At 46.9% G+C, this 23,446-nt stretch overlaps 1 protein-coding gene and 1 long non-coding RNA gene across 6 annotated transcripts in view; one reads left to right on the top strand and one right to left on the bottom strand.

Moving 5' to 3' along the window:
- Positions 1 to 9,457: 9,457 nt before the first annotated feature.
- LOC114199213 (uncharacterized) lies at positions 9,458 to 15,757 on the bottom strand. The gene is made up of 2 exons (XR_003607240.2): positions 15,628 to 15,757; positions 9,458 to 10,878 (listed from the first exon to the last, which is right to left on the bottom strand). It is a non-coding gene; the product is annotated as an uncharacterized LOC114199213 (long non-coding RNA).
- Positions 15,758 to 16,991: 1,234 nt separating this feature from the next.
- Positions 16,992 to 23,446, top strand: part of CD244 (CD244 molecule) — a 28,464-nt gene continuing 22,009 nt past the window's right edge. For 3 of the 5 annotated variants that reach the window (XM_028091035.1, XM_028091032.1, XM_088017383.1), the window contains exon 1: positions 22,757 to 22,902. In XM_028091035.1, the coding sequence (XP_027946836.1) occupies positions 22,767 to 22,902 (136 nt within the window). In that variant the 5' untranslated portion in view covers positions 22,757 to 22,766. The other 2 variants (XM_088017384.1, XM_088017382.1) reach the window with 2 other exon arrangements.

Raw genomic sequence — 23,446 nt, 5'->3', positions numbered from 1 at the left:
TCCAAGCTACTGTTAGGTTAGGCAGTAAGTTTTGGTCAACTGACTTGGGGCCTTAACCTAAACAACACCATTTGGGGCCTCTGGTTTTCTTTTTAACAGAACCATGTTAATGTTTTGCACATAAGAAATTAAATCATTGAGGGCACCTGGGTGGCTCAGTCGGTTAAGCGTCTGCCTTCGGCTCAGGTCATGATCCCAGGGTCCTGGTATCCAGCCGAGAGTCAGGCTCCCTGCTCAGCGGGCAGCCTGCTTCTCCTTCTCCCCTTGCTACATCCCCTGCTCATGCTCTCTGTCTCTCTGTCTGTGTCAAATAAATAAATAAAATATTAAGAAAGGGAGGGCATCAGGATGGTTCAGTCTGTTAAGTGTCTGCCTTTGGCTTAGGTCATGACTGGAGTCTCTGCGATTGAGCCCTGCATCTGGCTCCCTGCTTAGCAGGGAGTCTGCTTCTCCCTCTGCCCTTCACCCTGCTCGTGGTCTTTCTCTCTCTCAAATAAATAAACAAAATCTTAAAAAAAAAAATAAATCAATGAGAAAGAATAGGAATTACATGGGAGTGCTTGCCAAGAGACTCCCGTAACAGAGCAACGGAGCTGGGCGTTGACCATGCTTGAGCTAGGATAGTCTTGAAACCATACTAAAGAGACAAATCGAACATAGCATGGCAAAGGTCTCAAGTCAGGGCTGCACATTTTGGGAGAAGGTACTTCTAGAGACTGTTGAATGTGCTGGGGGAAGAGTCAAACCTAAAAACCACTAAGTGACTGATTAAAGGGAGAAGTCTCTGGAAGCAGAAAACTAGAAAGTAAGGAGTGTCAAATGGCAAAAATAAACATAATTTAGTAATGAACCTGATGTCCCTTATTTCACTAGAAAGCAATCCATGGTTTGGGGAATACCTCACAGTAGTCTGGTCAAAGAGAGAGTCTTCATCACCTGGCCCTTGTGGGCAGTGCCATGTCAAGGCCCCAGAGTAAGCGTGTGCTGGGGGGACAGTGACAGACAGGATTCATGGCCTCATTTGCATCAGCAACCAGCCGAAAGCAAGCACTGCTTTGGAGGCCTTGGGAAGAATTTCCACAAGTTGCCTGCCACCAAGATACAGGGGAACAGGGCTTGGAAGGAGGCTCAGTGGGAAACAGTACACTCAGGAAATAAGAAACAACTTGTGACCTTTGCTACCCAAATTCTTGCTGTTAGTTAAGGAAAAATTGTGACGGATTTTGAAATGGAGAATACTGAGCATTCCTTCCAGTGGAATACTAGGATTTGTCTAGACTAGAGGACCCTCCTTGGAGTTTTTGGACTCCACAGATGTTAGTATTCTTCATTATCTTTGACTGTTTTGCAACTCTGTAGGGAAAGAAGTTAACTCAGAAGTCTGATGATGATGCAGATGTTCATAGAAATGCAAATGATTTTTGTCTTGTACCGATCTGATTGGGTTCTCCTCTGTAGAAAGGAGGTGATTTCTATAAATTACGTTTTTGCTCTATAGGACTAATTAATGAGCAGTTAACATGTTCATTTTATATTTCTTTTTTTTTCGTTATATATATATATATATATTTTAAAGATTTATTTATTTGACAGAGACACAGCGAGAGAGGGAACACAAGCAGGGGGAGTGGGAGAGGGAGAAGCAGGCTTCCCGCGGAGCAGGGAGCCCGACGCGGGGCTCGATCCCAGGACCCTGGGATCATGACCTGAACCGAAGGCAGACGCTTAACGACTGAGCCACCCAGGCGCCTCTTTCGTTTTATATTTCTATGGGAGTCATGATTTTACCTTAAAAAATATATTTTCGGGATGCCTTGGTGGCTCAGTCGGTTAAGCCGCCATCTTTTGATTTTTGCTCAGGTCATGATCTCAGGGTGGTGGGATTGAGCCCGTGCACTGGCTCCGCACTCATCAGGGAGTGGGCTTGAGATTCTCTGCCTCTGCCCCCACTCTCTCTCTTTTCCTCAAATAAATAACTAAATCTTAAAAAAAAAAAAAAAAAAAGGTCTTTTAAGGCTCCTGACTGGCTCAGTCATTAGAGCATGGGACTCTTGATCTCGGTTGTGAGTTTGCGCCCCAGGTTGGGTGTAGAGATTACTTAAAAAAATAATAATTAAAAAAGATAAAAATCTTTCAACTACCCAATGTGGTTTAAGGGAGCTGGCAGTGAGCAGCGGGTGGGGAAGGGGTGGAGAGGGGTATGGATTTGGTGGGCGTGAAGCTTATACAAGTTCGGGGGGGGGTGCTCTTTAAGAAAAATAATGCATTAAGTAGAGGGCCTTGGAAGAGGTCCTGAAGCTTAAACTTCTTAAACATTACAGTGAGTCTGCCTCTTTGACGCGGTTGAAAGATCATTTTCGGAAAAAAGGTAAAATGAATCTCATACAGATATAAAAATGATCCCAGTTAAAGATTTTATTTTGCTCATAGGGGAGACTCAAGCAGGCATTATAATCGGTTCAAATGAGACTAGAAAAAACAAATTTATTTATAAAAATTTTTAAAGTTTTTTTTTTTTTTAATTTAAGTAATCTCTACCCCCAACGTGGGCCTCGCGCAGGACGCCACGCCCCCAAACTTGCTTCCACCGGAGCAGGGCGGGCCACGGGGAACCTCGGTGGCCGCGAAGCCCGTCTCCCGGCCACAGCTGAGGACCAATGAAACTTGGGCGGGGGGGGCCGGCCGCGTCCTGTACTGCTGTGATGAGACAAAGGGGACATCTAGCGGCCGCTTGTCTTGCTTCCTTTCCTCGCGGTCCCGACCACAGTCTCGGAGGGGATCTGTCCGCGGAGAAGGTGCGGGCTCCGGGCTGTGTGGGAGGAGGACTCCGCCCGTGTCGCCCCCGGGGCTCCGGCGGGACCTGCGCTCCGGCGGGAGGGGCCCCGGGGAGGCGGCGGGAGCGCCTGGGATGCTCGGCTTCCCGGGGACGGGGGCCCCGCGGCGGACCCGGTCCCTTGCCAGCCTCCTCGCGCCCGTTGGCCTCCGGCGCTTGCGACACCTGCGGCGCGCCCCGCTGCCGCCCCCGCTCCCCCCGCCGGCGGTGCATCCCAGCACGCGGCTCTGCGCTGGGCGGTGCGGACTTACGGAAGGGGCCCAGCCGGAAAGGCCGCTCTGGGAGCGTGAGGAGCTTCCTAAGTCCACGTTCCGAAGCGCCGGGGCCTGCGGGGGGTGAGTGTGTGTGGCGGGGGAAGCAGCCCGGGCTGCGCAGGTGGCTCTCCACGGGTGGGCAGGGAGTGGTGGGAGAAAGGGGAGTACGAAAAGAGTTACTGAGATTAATCTCCTTTCACTGCTCTTTGCAGGACAATGTAAAGAGGGATATCTTTTTCTGATTATTTTGTGCCTATTTTAATTGTGATTTAATAAATACGATCCCTCCAGGGGACTTAAGCTTACCAACTTTTAAGTCTACAAAGTTGCAGCAAATATTGCAGAAACTACTGCCATAGGCTAAATTGTGTGTGTCGCCCCCCCACCCCTCATCCAATTCCTAAATTGAAGTTCTAACCCCTCAGACCCTAGAAGATGACTATATAGATAGGTCCTGTAAAGATGTAATTAAGGTAAATGAAGTCATTAGGGTAGACCCTAGCCCAATATGATTCGGGTTCATGTAAGAAGAGGAAGTCAGGACTTCAGTGCAGACCCAGGGATGACCTTGTGAGGACACTGCTAGATGGGGCCATTTGCAAGTCAAGGAGAGAGGCTCCGGTAGAAATCAGACTTGCCCACACCTTGTGGTCTGGGACTTCCAGCCTCCGTCCGGAATTGTGAGGAAATGAGTTTTTGTTTAAGCTCCCACGTCTGCGGTATTTTAAGTAGCAGCCCTAGCAAACGAGTACCGCTGTGTTTAAGGATGGTGCCTATTGAGCACGTTCTTAACTTCTACAGGAAAAGTGCTCTAGCTTTATTCCATGTTTCCATTCATCCTTGACTCATAACTCAGTCTGACTTTACCCACACACCGGTATCTCGCTCCAGTCCTGTGTTTTGGAGGTCGACCGTGCTGGGGCATGACATCCATTTCTCCACAACAAAGGTTGTTGACTGTGGAAGTCAGCAGCTTACATTTCCACTAGGTGGATTCCTCAGTTCCAATGTGGGAGCTCCACCTGAGGAATTATTCTTGTGTTAGGTGCCCCAGAGCGCCCATTTTCCTTCAGATAGAAAACAGGAAATTATAAGCAGCATTTAAATTGAGAGTCTATTTTGCATGGATTAGTTTATACCAAAACACAAACAGAAACAAAATTACACTCTTTCATCAAGGTAGGGACATTTTGGGAAACGGGCACATCAATGGACTGGTGGTGGTCGTGTACATGGTCACAACCTTTTTTTGGACACATTATAGCAGTGCCTTTCAATGGCCTTAAAATTGTTCACACTCTGAAGTTCAGTAATCCCTCTCACGGGAATCTGCCCTAAGGAAATAATTAAACAGAAGCAAAAGATCATATAATACATATGTGGAAGACGTTCATTGTAGCATGCTTTGTAAGAGTAAAAAGTTGGAAAGCAACCAAATTCTCAACAATCAGCACATTGTTAAGTTAGAACACAAAAGCCAATGAAATATATGCAGCTATTAAAATGATAATCATGAAGAACATGTAAAAACATGAATAATGTTTATGATTTTTATGCATGTACCTATTGATGTAAAATAGCATCCATTTTATAATTGCATCTGTGTGAAAAAGTTATAGTCAAAAATTGAGAGATGGTAAGAATGAATACAAAATATTCTTAGGGTAACAAGGCTGTGAATTTCTTTTTCTTTTAGACATTTTATTTGAAGTATTTGTAATTTTTTAAAAAGATTTTTATTTACTTATTTGAGAGAGACAGAGATAGCAACAGAGTTAGAGAGAGTAAAAGCAGGGTGGAAAGGGAGAAGCAGGCCCAAGTATTTATAAATTTTACATTAAAAAAGTGATCTGAATATGTTGGACCATACTGGAGGGCTCTGTCAAAATATAATTTTAAAAAGTTGAAACATGGGGACGCCTGGTGGCTCAGTCGGTGAAACGGCTGCCTTTAGCTCAGGTCATGATCCCAGGGTCCTGGGATCGAGCCCCACGTCGGGCTCCTTGGTCAGTGGGGAGCCTGCTTCTCCCTCTGCCTGCCATGGGCTCTCTCTTTCCCTGACAAAGAAATAAAATCTTAAAAAAAAAAAAAGTTGAAACATGACTCATACAACTGTAAAGTAAACATGTGTCAAAGGTTTATTCAACTCAGTGAGGAAACCGACCTACAGTAGAGCTGGTTCAAAGCATTCACAAGGGCGCCTGGGTGGCTCAGTTGGTTAAGTGTCCGACTCTTGATTTCGGCTCAGGTCGTGATCTCAGGGTCAGGTGATGAAGCCCTGAAGTGGGCTCTGAGCTCAGAGTCTGCTTGAGCTTTTCTCTCTCCCTCTGCCCATCCCCTGTCAATAAATAAATAAAATCTTAAAAAAAAAAACAAAACCCAAAACAAAGAGCATTTGCAGAATAGAGATTGGTAGAGTCAAGAAGGGCATGATGGAGTTTAGTCAACTAAGTTAGAGACAAACCGAGCGATACAACTTTGGGCTAGTACTCAGTCATTTGTATTTTTCCTGGGCAAAATTTATAAGTTACATGTAACTTTAGGGTTTAGGCCCTAATTAATGGTGAAGAGCAAATCAAACAACGTATAATGCAAACCACATATGTATTTAATATGTCCTACTGACTATTAAAAGAAATAAAAAGAAACATGAAATTAATACATTTGTGTGTGTAGCCAAAGTATTATCATTTCAGCATGTAGTCAATACAAAACATTTATTTTCTTGCTAACTCTTCAAAATCCAGTGTGTATTTAACATTCACAGCTCAGCTCAATTTGTATGCTGTTTTCTTTTTTTTTTTTAAAGATTTTATTTATTTGACAGAGAAAGACACAGTGAGAGAGGGAACACAAGCAGGGGGAAGTGGGAGAGGGAGAAGCAGGCTTCTGCAGAGCAGGGAGCCCGATGCAGGGCTCGATCCCAGGACCCTGGGATCATAACCTGAGCCGAAGGCAGACGCTTAACGACTGAGCCACCCAGGTGCCCCTGTATGCTAAGTTTTCACCAGAAACTGTTGATCTGCAATTTACAATTGAAAGTTTTTCCAGACACAGTTAAAGCATACTTACAACCGCCCCAGTAACTGAAAACTATCCAGTTTTTATTTTATTTTAATTTTTTAAAAGGTTTAATTATTCTTAAGTAATCTCTACACCCGACGTGGGGCTCCAGCCTACAACCCTGAGATCAAGAGTCGCACGCTCCACTGACTGAGCCAGCCAGTCACCCCAACCTTGGTTTTTTTAAAAGCAGCTTTACTGGAGGTATAATTCACATATCATACAACCCACCCATTTAAAATGTACAATTTAATGGTTTTTAGAATATCCAGAGTCATGCCATAGTCAGTTTTAGAACATTTTCAAAATCCCCCAAAACACCCATACCCACTGCAGTCACACCCTGTTCCCCTTCCCAGCTCCCTCAGGCCTAGGCAACCAACTGATATACTTTTTCTTTTTTTTTTAAAGATTTTATTTATTTATTGGACAGAGACACAGAGAGAGAGGGAACAGAAGCAGCGGGAGAAGGAGAGGGAGAAGCAGGCTTCCCGCTGAGCAGGGAGCCCGACGTGGGGCTCGATCCCAGGACCCTGAGATCATGACCTGAGCCGAAGGCAGACGCTTAATGACTGAACCACCCAGGCGCCCCAATCTACTTTCTGTCTGTAAGGATTTGTCTCTTCTGGACATTTCGTGTAAATGGTTCATCCTTTTTGTAGCATGTATCAGTACTTAATTCCTTTTAATCACCAAATAATATTCCATTTTGTGGATTTGCCGTATTTTATTTATTTATCATCAGTTGATGAGAGACAGAGCAGGGACTGAACTTGGGTCCCCTCAACCCTGACCGCAGAATCCAGCATTCTTTGGCTGCCTCCATGTGGAAGAAAAAAAGCTAAAACTCAGTGCCTCTTGAGTAGCATCTTGGGCGAGTGCAAAGCGAGGATGCTTATTGAAAGGAGCATGTAGGCTACAAAGACTGGCAAAGATGTGAGCAGACCCCACTGCTGACCTCTCACCGACTTTCCTCCTCATTATAATAGTGAAAATCATGCTCAGGGGTGGAGATTTAACCGGCTAGTTAGACATGAAGATGCATGAAGAAGCATGACCTGTAAGCGCACAGGTGCTAATGAATCCCCACGTCTACATGCTTCCATGTCACCCTTTTCCTTCCTTCCTTCCTTCCTTCCTTCCTTCCTTCCTTCCTTCCTTCCTTCCTTCCTTCCTTCCTTCCCTCCCTCCTTCCTTCCTTCCTTCCCTCCCTCCTTCCTTCCTTCCTTTTTCTTTTCTGCCCACAGTATTTGTTAGTTGTTTATTTATCAAGAGAAACTATTCCATAACCCAGTATTCATGTTTCATTGTTTAGGAATACAGGTGATTGACAAACTTCAATGGAACTCAACCCAAAGAAGTTGGAGGCTGGGTTCCAAGAGAATAAGAACAGAAGGGCTTAAGGGCTGCACCTTTGTCATTTCTCCTACATTCTCTTGGTCAAAGGAGGTCACCATGCCAGCCCAGATTTAGGGAGAGGGGAAGTAGGCTGCACTATTGACGGGAGGAGTGACCTCCATGTAGAGGGAGGGGAGGGATTGTGGGTGACATTTTTTTTTCCAAATTTTTATTTAAATTCTAGTTAGTTAGCGTATAGGGTAATATTGGTTTCAGGAGTAGAATTTAGTGATTCATCACTTATGTGTAACACCCAGTGCTCATCATAACAAGTGCCCTCCTTAATGCCCATCCCCCATTTAGCCCATCCCCTAGTGGGTGACATTTTTGGATTCTATCCAGCACAGCCACACTTACCAGTACTCTTGAAAGAAGGTGGGGCGGTTTGACTAATTGTGGACAGTGAGGTATGAGTAGAAGTGACAGGTTTCTCTTCCAGCTGAAGCAAAGAAAAGCCTGCACCATCCCCCAGATGTATCATAACTTCTGCAACAAGACTACCTCATGGAAGACAGTCACCATGAGTCACCCCACACCAGGCCTGCTGCTGACTTTGCATTAGCAAATAATAAGTCTCTGTTGTGTTAAGCCGCTGGGGTTTGGAGTTTGTTTGTCAGGACAGTGTAGCTGAGCCCATCCTTATGAAACTACATGGCTTATGTCCTTCCCTTGCCCCTAAATCCAGTTTTTTTTTTCAAGTAAGCTCCAAAAAAGAAAAATAATAAAGGCGGCTCCATGCTGGGTGTGGAGCCCAATGTGGGGCTTGAACTCATGACCCTGAGATCAAGACCTGAGCTGAGATCGAGTCAGCTGTGAAACGGACTGAGCCACCCAGGTGCGCCGCTTAAATCCCATTCTGACGCTGTTTCTGCAGGTCTGACTTCGGCCTCCCTCCTTCATGCGTTCAACTAGCCCCTTTGTGCGTTGCTTCTGATTGCTCTGGATAAACTTCTACCTAATATAGGCTGACCCTGGGACCTTACGCCCCCTAGTGGCTGGTGTACCTGCCAGATTGGACTTGGACACCCCCCCCCATCCATTGGGTTCATGGAAAACAGAGGGGTGACAGCCAGATGACCGAGATCCTTGTGGGAGTTTAGACTTGACTGAGTAGGCAAAGGGGAGCTGATGACATTTTTTAACGTGGAGAGTGATTTTGGGGGGAAAAGGCGTCTGAAGAATAGTTTGTTGATGAGAGCAGGGTATATGGCAGAAAGGGGAGATTGAAGAGAGTGGTCTGTTAAGGAAACGGTGGTGTAACTGTTAATGTCCAAGGTGATAATTAAATTTGTATAATGTTTTACAGCTTTTACTTACGTCATTCCTTGTTAATCCTCATAATCCTGTAAATTCTTTCTATCGCAGTTGGAAAATCAAGGCTTGGAGAGGCTGGTGATTTGCAGTTATTAAGAAGCAAAGCAAGTACTCTGATTTCATTCATTAATTCATTCATGGCATCTTATTTGTTTTTTTTTTTTTTAAAGATTTTATTTATTTATTTGACAGAGAGGCAACACAAGCAGGGGGAGCAGGAGAGGGAGAAGCAGGCTTCCCGCAGAGCAGGGAGCCCAATGCGGGACTCGATCCCAGGACCCTGGGATGATGACCTGAGCCAAAGGCAGACGCTTAACCGACTGAGCCACCCAGGCGTCCCCATGGCATCTTATTTGATTTAATTCAAAACCCTTTTTTGAATCTTGCTGGATCAGTGTTTCCAAACCTTTGCATCCTGGCCCACGCAGAAAAGGATGATATTAGCATGGCCTTCCTGGGGGAGGGGCTCCTTGGCGTAGCCCATAGACAGCACTCTCTGGTGGTGGGGGTTATGACTAACGTCTTCTGCCAAGATAATAATAACTGAATTCAGGGAGTGTACAGAGAGAACCATACACGTAAGGATCCAATAGAATTTTGACTGAAGTAACAATTTAAATGGTTGTAGAAACGTGGCTTAGGCTTTTGCATCACTATAAAAGATTTACAACCATCCACAAAAAGATGGGAGGAAGGAAAGGACAGTCCAGCTAGTGACCTTGTGCGTCTCGGTTCCCCTTGAGGACAACGGCCAGATTCGGCTTCCTGCTGTTCCCACTGTGGCCACTAGAGGGTAGAGTGCAGGCGTCTCCAGCCGCAGTGGTGCAGGGGAGTTGGGGGAGCTCAGGGTGCAGGGGAGTCGGGGGAGCAAAGCCGGGCTGGATGCTGAAGTCCTGGGCTAACGGGTTAGTCGTGGAGATGCCCAGAAGCTGCACTTCGCAGCCACTTGAGATTGGTCTAGGTGTTGACTACTGGCCTCTCCTGGGGTCTGGTCTAAAGCAGTCAGAGTGTTAGGTAGCTAAGGCGTGTCCTGGGGCCTCATTCTGTGTGTGGCTGTGAAGGGGCTCAGGGCTGAGATGGTAGGGGCCGTGTGCCCTCCCAGCTGTTCCTGCTCCTGAAGCTTTAGCCTTGGGATTTCCAGATGGAGCTGAGTGGTCAGTGCTGTATCCAGGAAGCATCCCCAGGGCCTCTGGTCCCCATCTTCCCGATTCCATTTCTCACAGTCGGCAGACTGATAGTTTTCATTTTTAGTTAGTTGAGCAGCAGAATCCAGGGGTTGAGCCTGTGCTCGAGAGTGGGCAGATAGCCTCAGCAGAGAGAGTGCTGACCTCGGGGGCCTCATGGCCTGGCGGTGGACTGGTGAGGGGACAGCCGCTGGATGCTGGTGGCCAGGAGGGATGATATCCATGCGCCAGACTGTTACATAGAGGTATTCTCACATCCTCTAGCAGTGGCCCGTTCTCATGAGCTGTCCCAGGAGAACAAAGCCTGTGCGTCTTCCCTTTCTTCCCCTGGAAGCTGCAAAGAAGCCTTAGAAAGTTGCCGAAGAACAGGTAGTGGGTCTTAAGCCAGCATCCTCTCCCCGAAGCCACAGTCATGGTGCTCGTCCCGGGGATCAAGGGGGAAATGCACCTGCTGCTACGGTGTGTTTCGCCACCAGCTTCTACCTGAGGGGGTTTCTAGTGTGATTGTTGAGGCTTTTATGACCCAGCCAGCCTCAGCAGACATGGCCTGAGCCCAGGGGGAAAGCCGTGTTCCTGGGGACACCTATGGTGCTGGTAGGAGCTGTGGTGAGTCTGAGATTTCCCCCTACTTGTGAGTTAATGGGTTAGCCTGCCAGTTTCCTGGATGCTGGCAGAACACAGTCTCCTGGGACTGGGACAAATGGCCTTGCCATTCACAGCAGCCAGAGTGTCCGCATTGCCTTGTGTTGGTTCCGAGTCCCAATTCCAGCAGAGTGATGTGAAGAGGGCCAGGAGACACCTGTGTGGCCTGTCCCGCAGTGGGCACGTTGGGCTGATCCAGAAACAACAGAGAAGCAACAAGCTTTAATTTAATTTTTTAAAATTATTTTTTTAAATAGAAAATCTGCTTTTTCTTTTTAAAAAATATTTTATTTGTTTTATTTTTTATTTATTTTTATATTTTTTAAAGATTTTATTTATTTATTTGAGAGAGAGAGAGATAGAAACAGCACGAGAGGGGAAAGGGTCAGAGGGAGAAGCAGGCTCCCCGCTGAGCCGGGAGCCCCATGTGGGACTCGATCTCGGGACTCCGGGATCATGACCTGAGCCAAAGGCAGTCGCTTAACCAACTGAGCCACCCAGGCGCCCAAAAATATTTTATTTGTTTTAGAGAGAGAGAGTGCGAGCAGGGGGAGGGCAGAAGGGAAGAGAGAGGGAGAAGCAGACTCCCTGCTGAGCAGAGAGCCCGATGCGGGGCTCGATCCCAGGACTCCGGGGATCATGACCTGAGCCGAAGGCAGATGCTTAACGACTGAGCCACCCAGGCGCCCCTCAGGACAGCTGTCTTGGGACAGCTTCCCTGAAGGTGGGAGGTGGCTGACAAATGGCCTCACAGCAGTCGCCACAAGCTTCCTAGCGCCCCTCCCCATATACACTGACCCCAGATCCCTAACCTCCTGCCCAGAGGTAATCACTGCTATACCTTTTGTTACCATAAAATTTTGAACTACAAGAGCTCTTCAGCACATGGAGAGACATAGATTAAGTAGCAAAGATCCTCTGAGAGAGGGTGTTGAGTGACAAGCTGGAAAAAAATGTCATTTTCTGACCTGTATCCTTGTCCTCATTCAAGGCACACGCTGCTATTTGTAAATCAGAAAAAATGTCTCCATTCGTCTTATGAAATTAAGTTCATATCCAGAAGTTTCTGTGTCCCTAAGACATCTTGGGAATTTGTCGTTATTCAAAACATCATACTCAACTGGTTCAACTCCTTGTTTATTTTTTTCTTTAATTCAATTGTAGTATTTCTTACAGTTTTTGATCTTAAGCAAGGAAAGAGTTGGAGGTTTTATGAATTATCTAGTAACATTTATTTATTTATTTATTTATTTATTTATTTATTTATTTGACAGAGAGAGACAGCAGGAGAGGGAACACAAGCAGGGGGAGTGAGAGAGGGAGAAGCAGGCTTCCCACGGAGCAGGGAGCCCGATGTGGGGCTCGATCCTAGGACCCCGGGATCATGACCTGAGCCGAAAGCAGGCGCTTAACAGACTGAGCCACCCAGGCGCCCCTATCTGGTAACATTTAAAATGTTGAGGTCAAGGTGTCTTTTGATGAATACCAGCTCAAGAGGAGCCAGACTATATATAGAATTATAGAGGTAAATGGTCTCTCTTCCAGAATCACAGCTGCAGCTGCAGCCCTTGGGCAGGGAGGCTGTCCAGCTCTCCAAGGCCCGGAGAAGACCTGTATTAGGCAATAGGGCTTTGCTTGTCTCTGTGACCCACCATCATCCCACCTAGTGATTCCATCTTCTGACAAAAGAGGGAAAGTTCTTTTTTTTTTTTTTAAAGATTTTATTTATTCATTTGAGAGAGAGAGCAAGAGAGCACAAGCAGGGGGAGCAGCAGAGGGAGAGGGAGAAGCGGACTCCCTACTGTGCGGGGAGCCCTACACGGGGCTCGATCCCAGGACCCTGGGATCGTGACCTGAGCGGATGGCAGACACTTAACCATCTGAGCCACCCAGGCGCCCCAAGAGGGAAAGTTCTTATCCTAATCAGGAGGACCTAGCTAAGCCCTGTTTGAGGGGGAATATTTTCCTTCCGCTTCCCGCAGCCAAGCTCCAGTCTCTTGTATCAAACAGTCAGCAATTGAAGAATACCCATTGGTATTGTGAATAATAGGCAGCCATGCCTCAAAAGGTGCAGCATGGTGAAATTGCACTTGTCCTCAGGACCTTGAGGATGGCTTCTACTGGGAGGTATTGAGGTGTTGCGTGAAAAGACATGGCACAGGTAATAGACTCATGTCAAACAAAATTGTAATTTTTCCTTAGAAACCTCATGGCCCTTTTAAAGATTTTAATTTATTTATTTGACAGAGAGATAGGGAGAACCAGAGAGCACAACCGGGTGTTGGGGGGGGAATGGCAGAGGGAGAGAGTGAGGCAGGCTCCCCGCTGAGCAGGCAGCCTGACATGGGGGCTCGATCCCAGGGCCCCCCGGGATCATGACTGAGCCACCTAGGTGCCCCACCTTGTGGCCCTTTTAAATGAGAGAGGAGAGTAAAATTGTTGAGTCCTACTGGTAGGCATCGTTGAGTTAGAGGCTGAGGTCATCTACATACAACACCAGCATAGAGTGTCCAGGAAACATAATACTCTCCAAATCTTTTTTAAGGATTTGCAAAGATGAACATGGACTTTCAGTATCCAACGGTATAGGAGACCTTGATGTTTAATGGCAAATAAACACAGATTGTCGGGGTGAATAAGGATAGAGAGGGAGGAGGAAAAACTCCTAACACCGCCGGGGAATGGCAGAAGATGGAATGAGGATTATACAGCGGTTAGACTGAGCAAAACTAGGAAAAAAGTCAGCACCATTGCACTGACTGCTCAGAGATCTTGAACATAATGGCAAGCACATTTGTTTTGCTATTTAACTAAAAGAATTGGAAACTGTCAAGAGCTTTTAAACGGAATTCTAATTTCTTATAGCAGTTATAGCAATGACATTGCAACGTGGATACCTACTTCTGATTTTGGATGCAAGGGAAATTGAGACATCTTATTTATTTACTAAATTAATTTAATTTATTTATTTTAAATAAATCTCTATGCCCAACATGGGGCTCGAACTCACGACCCCAAGATCAAGAGTCGAATGTTCCACTGACTGAGCCAGCCAGGAACCCCTGAGATATTTTATTTTTTAAAATATATTTTAAATGTTATTTTAATTTGGGGCACCTGGGTGGCTCTCAGTTGGTTAAACGTTTGCCTTAAGCTCAGGTTGTGATCCCAGGGTCCTGGGATCGAACCTCATCAGGCTCCCTGCTCAGTGGGGAGCCTGCTTCTCCCTCTCCCTTTGCCCCAATCCTTGGCTTGTGCGCTCTCTCCCTCAAATAAATAAATACAATCATTAAAAAATTATTTTATTTTTATTATTTATTTATTGAATGATTATTGACATACAACATAATATTACTTTCAGGTGTACGATGCAGTGACTTAATATTTTTATTATGAAGTGATCCCTTGGTAGGTCCAGTTACCACTTGTTGTATATATTTATGTTTTGTCTTCTTTTCCATATGTGAGTTAGTTTCGTACAGTAAAGTTGTCTTTTTTTTTTTTTTAAAGATTGTATTTATTTATTTGAGAGAGAGAGGGCAGGAGAGAGCGTGAGCAGAGGGGAGGAGCAGAGGGAGAGGGAGAAGCAGGCTCCCCTCTGCCTGACTTGGGGCTCCATCCCAGGTCCCTGAGCTGAAGGCAGACATTTAGCCAGACTGAGCCCCTCAGGCGCCCTAGAGTTTCCTTTTTAACAATAAAGCATAAACAAAGCACTTGGAGAAGCTAGGCTGGATATGAGGTCGTGGGAGATCTTTCTTCCATGCATTTCTCTCTCAGTGCATACACATAGCATCACGTTTTTGCCCTCAAGTACATTTTGAGTTATTTTGACATGGACTGGCCATTGGTGATAAATCTAAGCCCACAAAAAGCAATACTCTATCAAAAGCAATCATTTATTCCTTCTTTTACATTCTTACCAACCGTCCCCCACATCCCAACAATTTCCAGCTTGTCAACACCCACAACCCAACCTCAGACCCAGCCGTGCATGCCGTGGCATTTGGGCTGATGTGTAGTGGGAAGAGGAGTCGGCGGCAGTTGCTACCCCTTAACCCTTCCCTCACTCCCTCAGCTCCTCTTCACTGCCGATGCTGTGACATTCCTTGCTGGTTCTCCTGTTGCCCTCCTAACTTCTGTCCCTGATTCCCATCTTCCAATGCACACGGAAGTTGAGTGATCAGAGGAGTTGATCTAAAATGCATAAAGGGGGGGGCGCCTGGGTGGCTCAGTCCGTTAAGCGTCTGCCTTCGGCTCGGGTCATGATCCCAGGGTCCTGGGATCGAGCCCCGCATCAGGCTCCTTGCTCGGGAGGGAGCTTGCTTCTTCCTCTGCCTGCTCTGCTTGGGCCCTCTCTCTCTGACAAATAAATAAATAAAACCTTTAAAAAAATGCAAAAAAGGCCCACAGTGAAGAAGAGAAAGGTGAGGATCAGCACCAGATGTTAAAGGAATCCCCACTGACCAGCAGCAATGGGGCCACTATTCCTTTTGGATATGTGAGCAATTCAACTCCAAAATCCCACCTTGACAGCCTGTTTCCAGAGCCATCTCTTTACTTTATGTCTTAGTCTGGGTCCTCTACAAAGGAAAGCCTGTGGCAAAGATTAACGTGCAAACATGACTTGAGAAGAGCAAATTCTGGGAGGGAGGGATGAAGAGAGAAGGGGAAGAGATGTGAGAAATGATTAGAATCTGTGTGATTTGTGATCACTCTGCCTACCTCTTTTTTTTTTTTTTTTAAGATTTTATTTATTTATTTGACAGAGAGAGACACAGTGAGAGAGGGAACACAAGCAGGGGGAGTGGGAGAGGGAGAAGCAGGTTTCCTGCCAAGCAGGAGCCCGATGCGGGGCTCAATCCCAGGACCCTGGGATCATGACCTGAGCTGAAGGCAGACGCTTAACGACTGAGCCACCCAGGCGCCCCACTCTGCTTACCTCTTTACACCGATTCTCTAAGAGGTGTGAAGGCAGAGACTGAGAAGTATCTGCCCTACGTCCCATGGTGCATCTCCAGCCTGGGAGAATGTGGCTGAGAGTGGTTGCACCATGAGGAACAGGGACAACTGTGGGTGGAGAGAGGAAGGGGTGTGACAGAGGGAAGGGTCAGCAGGTAAAGAAAGTAAAAAGCAGAAGAGGAAGGAAAGGGCAGAGTTGCACCAACGGGAGGGGTCATGGAGGAAGGAGAGAAAGATGGAGAAGTGACTGAAAAAAAGGGAAGGTATTTACATGTCTCAGAAACAAGCCATCCCACTGAGCTCTGCTCACATTGCAGACTCATGAGCAAAAAGAAATGACTGCTATTTTTGGGGTGCCTGGGTGGCTCAGTCGTGATCTCGGGGTTCTGGGATCAAGCCCTGTGTCGCTGAGCTCTGCACTCAGCAGGGAGTCTGCTGGTCCCTCTCCCTCTGCCCCTCCCACACTTGTTCATGCTCCCTCTCTCTCTCAAATAGATAAAAATCTTCAAAAAAAAAAAAAAAGAAGGAAATGATTGCTGTTTTAAGGCAGTAAGTCTTGGAGTGGTTTGTTATGTGGCAATAGGTAACTGATACACCCTCTATGGTGTGGAGTTTGAGCTTGGTGCTATTGCAGATGATGTAAATGTTTTTAGTGGGGTTGTGGAGGTGGTTTGTGTTTTATAAGGATCTTTGTTGACAGCTGTATGGATAAGGGATGGAGGTGGGCTAATACTGGACCCAGAAGAGGTTTAGAAATGGTCAGGAGGCCGTTTCAGAAATGGAGGACACCGGAGGGCCTTTTTATAGGGCTCACCAACATCAATCTTATGTCCAGATGATTAATTTGAAGCAATCAGGGTGGTTCCACCATCCTGGCCAGAGGTTGTTTCAAGAGTGGACATTTTTTTTTTTTAAAGTAAGCTTTATGCCCGATGTGGGGCTTGTAACTGATGACCCTGAGATCAAGAGTCACATGCTCTACTGACTGAGCCAGCCAGGCACCCCAGGAGTGGGCATTTGACCCATTTCTGGCCAATGAGACATGAAGAAAAGTGTGCAGGGGGCCTCTGTAAAAAGTTTCCTCTCCTCTAAAAAGGAGCCACAGGGAGAGAGGATCCCTCTTCCCTCTGGACATATAGATTGTTATGGGTTGAACCGTGTTCTCTCAAATTCATATGTCGTACATCTGAATGTGACTATATTTGGGGACAGGGTTTGCAAAGAGGTGATTGAGTTAGCATGAGGCCATTTGAGTGGGCACTAATCCAGTCTAACTGGTATGCTTAAGAGAAGAGGAAATGTGGACACACAGAGACATTAGGGATGTGCACAGACCACGTGAGGCCATGTCGAGGAGGGTGCCATCTGCAAGCTAGGAGAGAGGCCTCAGGAGGAACCAGACCTACCGACACCTTGATCTTGGACTTCCAGCCCACAGAACTGTGAGAAAATTACATTTCTGTTGTTTAAGCGTCCAGTCTGGGCTTTTCGTTAGGGCAGCCCTGGCAAAGTGATCCGTAGCTGATGATTGGAATGCTGGTAGACATCTCACTCAGCCAGATGGTGAAGCCAGGGTGGGGAGAATGAAAGGGCCCTTGAAGACATCACTGTGCTGATGAGTAGATCAGTCCTGAGCTGCCATGCCTCTGGATTTCCCATCTCGTGAGGCGATTTGTTTGCTTTTTGTTTAAGCCACTTTGAGATGGGATTTCTATGAGTCACAGCTGAAAGCATCCTAACTGATCCAGACCTGAGCCAAGGAAGTGTCAGGGCGGTGGGATTTGGGGGAGGTGGTGTGGGGAACAGATTTAAGAGGAAATAGGAGGTAAGATCAATGGGACACAGTCACGGGTTGTGGCTAGAGGATAGTGATCAGAAGGGGCGATGTCCCTAAGGTTAGAGCTACCATTTTCCCAGACTCTTAGGTGTCATCAACTGTCCACATGGATTGTTCCATGAATGTACCACTAAGGAGGAAATGCACAATGATATTAAAGATGTCAAAACTTGAAAAAAATGTGTCTTAGAATCAAAAAAAGAAAGGACCAAAAGAAGCATAATTTTCTTTGGAGTTTTCTTCTTGGGTGCTGTTCTATTTTATCAGTGTATCTGAGTGTGGTGCGTAAATCAGTACTTTGAACCTACAAAGATAGAAAATGATACCTTAGCAAAAAAGAGACAACCTTTTCCTAAGAATTGCAGTATTATCAGTGCTCTAATAACATTATGTGTTATGTATGTGGTGTCACTGTGGAGGGACTGCTCAGTTCTCTTGAAGCTGAAGGGAGGATGGTGGGGTGGAGGCTAGAGGCTTTGGGGGCGGTTTGTGCTGACTTATTCTCAAATGCAGTCTCCTGCCTGGTGCTCCTCTGTAGTAGATTGTCACCAGCTTGTGGCAAAATGAGGAAATTAAGGACAAAGTAGGGTCTTTTTATGAAGCTAAATTTAATTCAGCTAAAGGTATTTATTCATTTAAAGATTTTATTTATTTATTTGACAGAGAGAGACACAGCGAAGAGGGAACACAAGCAGGGGGAGCAGGAGAAGCAGACTTCCCACGGAGCAGGGAGCCCGGTGCGGGCTCAATCCCAGGACCCTGGGTTCATGATCTGAGCCGAAGGCAGACGCTTAACAACTGAGCCACCCCAGTGCCCCTAAAATTCTGCTTCTTTATCTAAAGATTACTGTCATGATTATTTTCCCTCAGGCACGTTTTTCTGCATTTACAACCATTCAGAGAACATAAATGCACACACAATTCTGTTCACCTAAACAGAATTATATTATGCACATTATGTCTTAGAGGTCTGTTAATGTGAATATGTATACATTTGTCTTACTCTTTTTATTTTTTTAAAGAGACATCTTAATTAATTAATTTATTTGAGAGAGAGCAAGAGAGAGTGAGCACAAGCGGTGTGGGGGTGAGGGAGAGAATCTCCAGCAGACTCCCTGCTGAGCGTGGAGCCTGACGTGGGGCTCGGTCTCACAACCCTGAGATCATGACCTGAGCCGAAATCAAGAGTTGGATGCTTAACTGACTGAGCCACCCAGGCACCCCAGTCTTACTCTTTTTAAAAGCTTCTTCATGTACTATAGTATAGAATCAATACACCATTTTTTCCCAACTATTCCCTACTGATTAACGTTTTGGCTATTTCCAGTTTTTTACTTAACAGTGACGTAAGGAAGAATCTTACCTATCTTTGGGCATTTGTGAAAGTATTTTTGGTGCATTAGAGTATTTCTGTTGGATAAATTCAAAGAGGGGGTGTTGCTAGGTCAGAGAACACGAGCGTTTCACATGTTAATAATTGTTGGGGTGCCTGGGTGGCTCAGTCAGTTAAGTGTCTGCCTTCAGCTTGGGTCATGATCCCGGGGGTGTGTGTGTCCCGGGATCGAGTCCCGCACCAGGCTTCCTGCTCAGCAGGGAGACTGCTTCTCCCTCTGCCTGTCCTACTCCCCTCCTTGTGTTCTCTCACACCCTCTCTCTCTCTTTTTCAAATAAATAAATAAAATCTTAAAAAAAAAGAATCATTTAAAAAAATTGTTAAAGTGCTTTCTAGTGAATTATCAGAACTAAAGGTGGTCATAGGGACTCCAAACTTATAATTGGTCTTATAAGTGGGTGGTCTTGGGGACTCATGAACTTTGCAGTTGGGCTATACTAGAATAACCTTGACTCAGTGAAAGATGATGCAAGTATGATTTGAGAAAAGGAAGGATGAGAGGGTGGAGGTTGATGAACTTTAATTCCTGGATGGCCCCTGACTTTTCAATGTCCCAGACTTATAGAGACCTGGAGAATATGCACGGGAAGTGAGGCTATGAGAGTCTCTGAGTTTATGTGGACTTTGTAGGGTCTTGGGTCTTCATGCTAAAGTGGCTGAATTGCACAGAAGGGCCCTCTGGACAAGGACCCTGCAGGGCAAGATATAAACCCCATGAAGGCAGGACCATCATGGCTTAGCTCACCAGCGTATCTCAGGAGGAATAGAAATGCTTTCTTTAGGGAAGTCATTCATTCTTTCAGCACTCAACACTCTGCAACCAACTATTAAGCACCAGACACCAGGCCAGGCTCTGGAAACACTAACTGGGGAGACCACAGGCTTCATGAAGAAGCACTCAGGGTCAGGCAGGGCAGTTTGTAGACAAACAGCAGTTATCATGTGGTAGAGTATGTTAAAGACTGTAACTGAACTCAAGAGGTTCACTGCTTGGGGTGTATGAAATTGAATACAACCCAAGGAAATGTTAAAAGCAAAGAACTTGGGGCACCTGGGTGGCTCAGTTGGGCGTCGTCTGTCTTCGGCTCAGGTCATGATCTCAGGGACTTGGGATCGAGCCCCACGTCGGGCTCCCTGTTCGCTGGGGAGTCTGCTTCTCCCTCTCCCTGCCCTTCCCTCACTTGTGCTCTGTCTCTCTCTCAAATAAGTGAATAGAATCTTAAAAAAAAAAAGCAAAGAACTTTTCATTACTTGTTATAAGTAAGGAGACAGGGAGATAAGCTCTCAAAGTGCTGTCTCCCATGGGGATATTACAGGACGCTTCATTCAGTGTATTAGGAGACAAGAGTGGGGAACTTAGAAAAGCACTCTGTTCAATTGCACAAGCCTAGCATGTCAACATTCTTTTTTTAAAAGATTTTATGTATTTATTTGACAGACAGTGAGGGAGGGAACACAAGCAGGGGGAGTGGGAGAGGGAGAAGCAGGCTTCCCGCTGAGCGGGGAGCCCCATGCAGGGCTCGATCCCAGGACCCTGGGATCATGACCTGAGCCAAAGGCAGATGCTTAACGACTGAGCCACCCAGGCGCCCTGCATGTCAGCATTCTAGTGCATACATCATATGTTCAAAAAGTGGCAGAAAACTGCCTGTAGGAGGAGATCTTAGTATTATAATGAGCTACAGGTAACTTCAGGACAACTCAGGGGGGCTTCTGCAAAGGTCCTCAGCTCCATTCCAAGTCACACTGGCTCACATAAGGGGCTATCAGACGAGACACACATAGCAAGAGGCTATCAGTTGAAAAACCTAGTTGGGCAACTCTTTGGCTAGAACTGTTGGTTCTGCAAAATAAAACACATTCCTTCCTTGCTTTTGTCCCTTCCCCTCCTCCCTTTTGGCGATAGCTTTAAGCTCTCTTAATAAGAGTAACTTCCCGTTGCATTCTAGCTAACAAGACCACGAGATATAACGACATGTCTGCTCCCGGTTCAGTTTCCCGGGGATGGTATGTATCCATGCGACTGGTGGAGAAAGGATGGAGCTGGTGTTGGGGTCAGGATCAGTGAAGCAGATTAGTAAATGTTGTTCATTAGTTGTTTTGAACAGTTGGACTTTGTCTTCCATCTTTCATGGCAGAAAATGTATCCTTCCTTGTTGCATCATGTCTTGAGCACTACTTCTCAAATTCAAGGGCATGGCCAGATTGGCCCTGAGGAAGCTCCGTAGGGGTGAAGGGCCGCCCCGTGGCGGAGTTGATAACCATTGAACCCATGGGAAAAAGCCATGCAAGGCTAAATTAAGAAAAATAAAATGCAAAAAAGAAAAAGTAAAAGAGGGATGCCTAGGTGGCTCACTTGGTCAAGCATCGGACCCTTGATTTTGGCTCAAGTCATGTTTTCAGCGTCATGAGAGCTGGGCTCCCTGATCAGCACGGAGTCTGTTGGAGAGTCTCTCTCTCTCCCTCTCCCTTTGCCCCTACCGCACTTGCTCTCTCTCTCTCCCTCAATAAATAAATAAATCTTAAAAAAAAAGAAAAACAGGACTTACCTACGTCCAGAGTTCTTTTTTGTGTGTGCTGTCAGCTACAATTATTGATTTGATCCTTAAAACTACCTTGTGAGGAACGTGAGCCAAGGACTGACCCCACAGGCTCAGAAGGTACCTTGGCCAGGATCACCCAGGTTGTTAAGTTGCTGAACTGTCCCTCAAGTCTCCAAATCTGTGCTCTGTCCAGAACACCCTGCTTTCTTCACGAGTAGTTGAGGCTCTAGTCTGCCTCCCCTGAGCCCAGCTTCAGACGGGGTGATTGGAAATGGATCAAAGGATGGAAAAAGAGAGGAAGGGCTGACCGGAAGGGAACTGAAAGAATTTGTTGCTAAGGGGAAAGCAGAAGGAAGAACAAGTCAGGGGGCCCCAGGGTATGGCCTCAAAGCAAATGCTTTCCGGGGATGGTGGGGTGCCACCACCTCTCCCCCTCTGTGGGGGTATAAGAAGGATCAAAGCTTCCTGGCCTTTGTGGAGGGCGGAATTGAAATGTGGGCAGGGGAGGGCAGCAAAGATGAGTTTGGTCGCTGTCTGGATGAGAGAAGGCAAGAGAAGGCAGAGAACTACTATGGGAAAAAGGAGCAAAAGGGGAAAGGACGGGGCGTAGAAGCACAGACAGGGAATGAGCAAAAGCAAATCTAGGTAAAGACGTTTCAGGGTGCGTGTGCTTAAACCTGGTTATCACCTTGCAGAGCATCCCTGGGTCTTAGATCTTCCTGGGGTCCTGCTCCTTTCCTTCAACATTTCACCCACTTATCTAGGGCTCCACTTCTCAGCCCACACGCCCTCCACCCCTTCTCCCACGTTCACAGTGCCTGTTGGAATGGGACGGTCCGGGATAATGGCTGTTTGGTCCCCCTGCCTCCTGGCAGCTTTCTCCATATTGCCAGTAGGTTGGAGAGAACTGGAACATTTCTTCATGTCTGTCCCTTGAATGAGGCAGCCTGACTGGGGCAGAGCAATGGACAGGATTTTGAAGCTGGTTTTGTGAGTCACTGCGAACTCAGCACCCGCCCACTTGAGGCCAAATTTGAAAGTTCAGCTTGTGTGAACTGTAGGACCACGTCCAGGTACTGGGACTTTCTTGGTGGCCTTGTTAGCTCTCAGCTGCTGAGAACAGCCTTGAGTAGAGGAAATTGTGGCCGGACAAACAGCGAGGCAGTTCTGCTCCCCCTCTCCCTCCAGCTGGGTGGTTGCTGCTGAGCCTGGGCACGAGCAGAGCGTCTGGCGGGCGAGGAGCCGACCGACCCCTCTGTCCTCTAGGGATGTTGGGGCAAGCTCTCGTCCTCACACTCCTGCTCCTCAAGGGGAATCAGGGCCAAGGTAAGGAGGCCCAGCCTGGCATGGGGTGGGGGATGGCATGGACTTGGGGCCATGGCCCCTGGGGAGATCAGAACCCAGAGCCCCTGGATTCAGCTGTTTACAAGGTCGCCTGGCACCGTGACGACGAGCAGCTCCTGACAGCTCTGGACAGGCTAGGTGAGACAGAACTGGCTAGCAGCGGGTTGGGAGGTCTTTGAGAAGTGCGTCTGGCCATGCCTTCAGCAATCGAGCAATCTCCTTGTTCTTGGGGCAGGGAAACTCCTCTACACTGGCTTCAGTTTATCTTTCTGTGTAGTGGGGAGAAAGCGTCCTCTCTGCTGGCCGTAAGAAGGACAAAGGAAATATTCTCTAATGTGGCGTGATTACCAGCAGAGAGAAGTGGCCCCTGGGCTTGGGTTTCTCTAAGGAAGTTGGGTGGCTCTGGAAATCAGAGACTGACAGATTGCTCCCCAGGCAGAGAAGCTGAGCCAGGAGGAGGGAGCGTGCAGCCAACAGCCACTCTGCCTGAATGGCCTGGCCCCTCACCCCCCAGCAGCCTCCAGCAGCCCAGAGGCTACACGAACCTGAAAATTATTAGGGAAATGCTGGCTTGGAGCAGGAGGTGGGGAAGGGGGAAGAAGGAGACCATATCAGGAAGCTCCAGAGCACATGGAAAACTCGGCTTGGGGAGATCTCAGCTGAGGGCTGCTCCCCCTTCATC

Source organism: Eumetopias jubatus, unplaced genomic scaffold, assembly GCF_037043125.1.
Source record: "Eumetopias jubatus isolate StellerSeaLion01/CBP00866 unplaced genomic scaffold, mEumJub1_p1.0 scaffold_12, whole genome shotgun sequence".
In the NCBI taxonomy this organism is placed as follows: Eukaryota; Metazoa; Chordata; class Mammalia; order Carnivora; family Otariidae; genus Eumetopias; species Eumetopias jubatus.
This window is presented reverse-complemented; position numbering and strand designations above follow the sequence as displayed.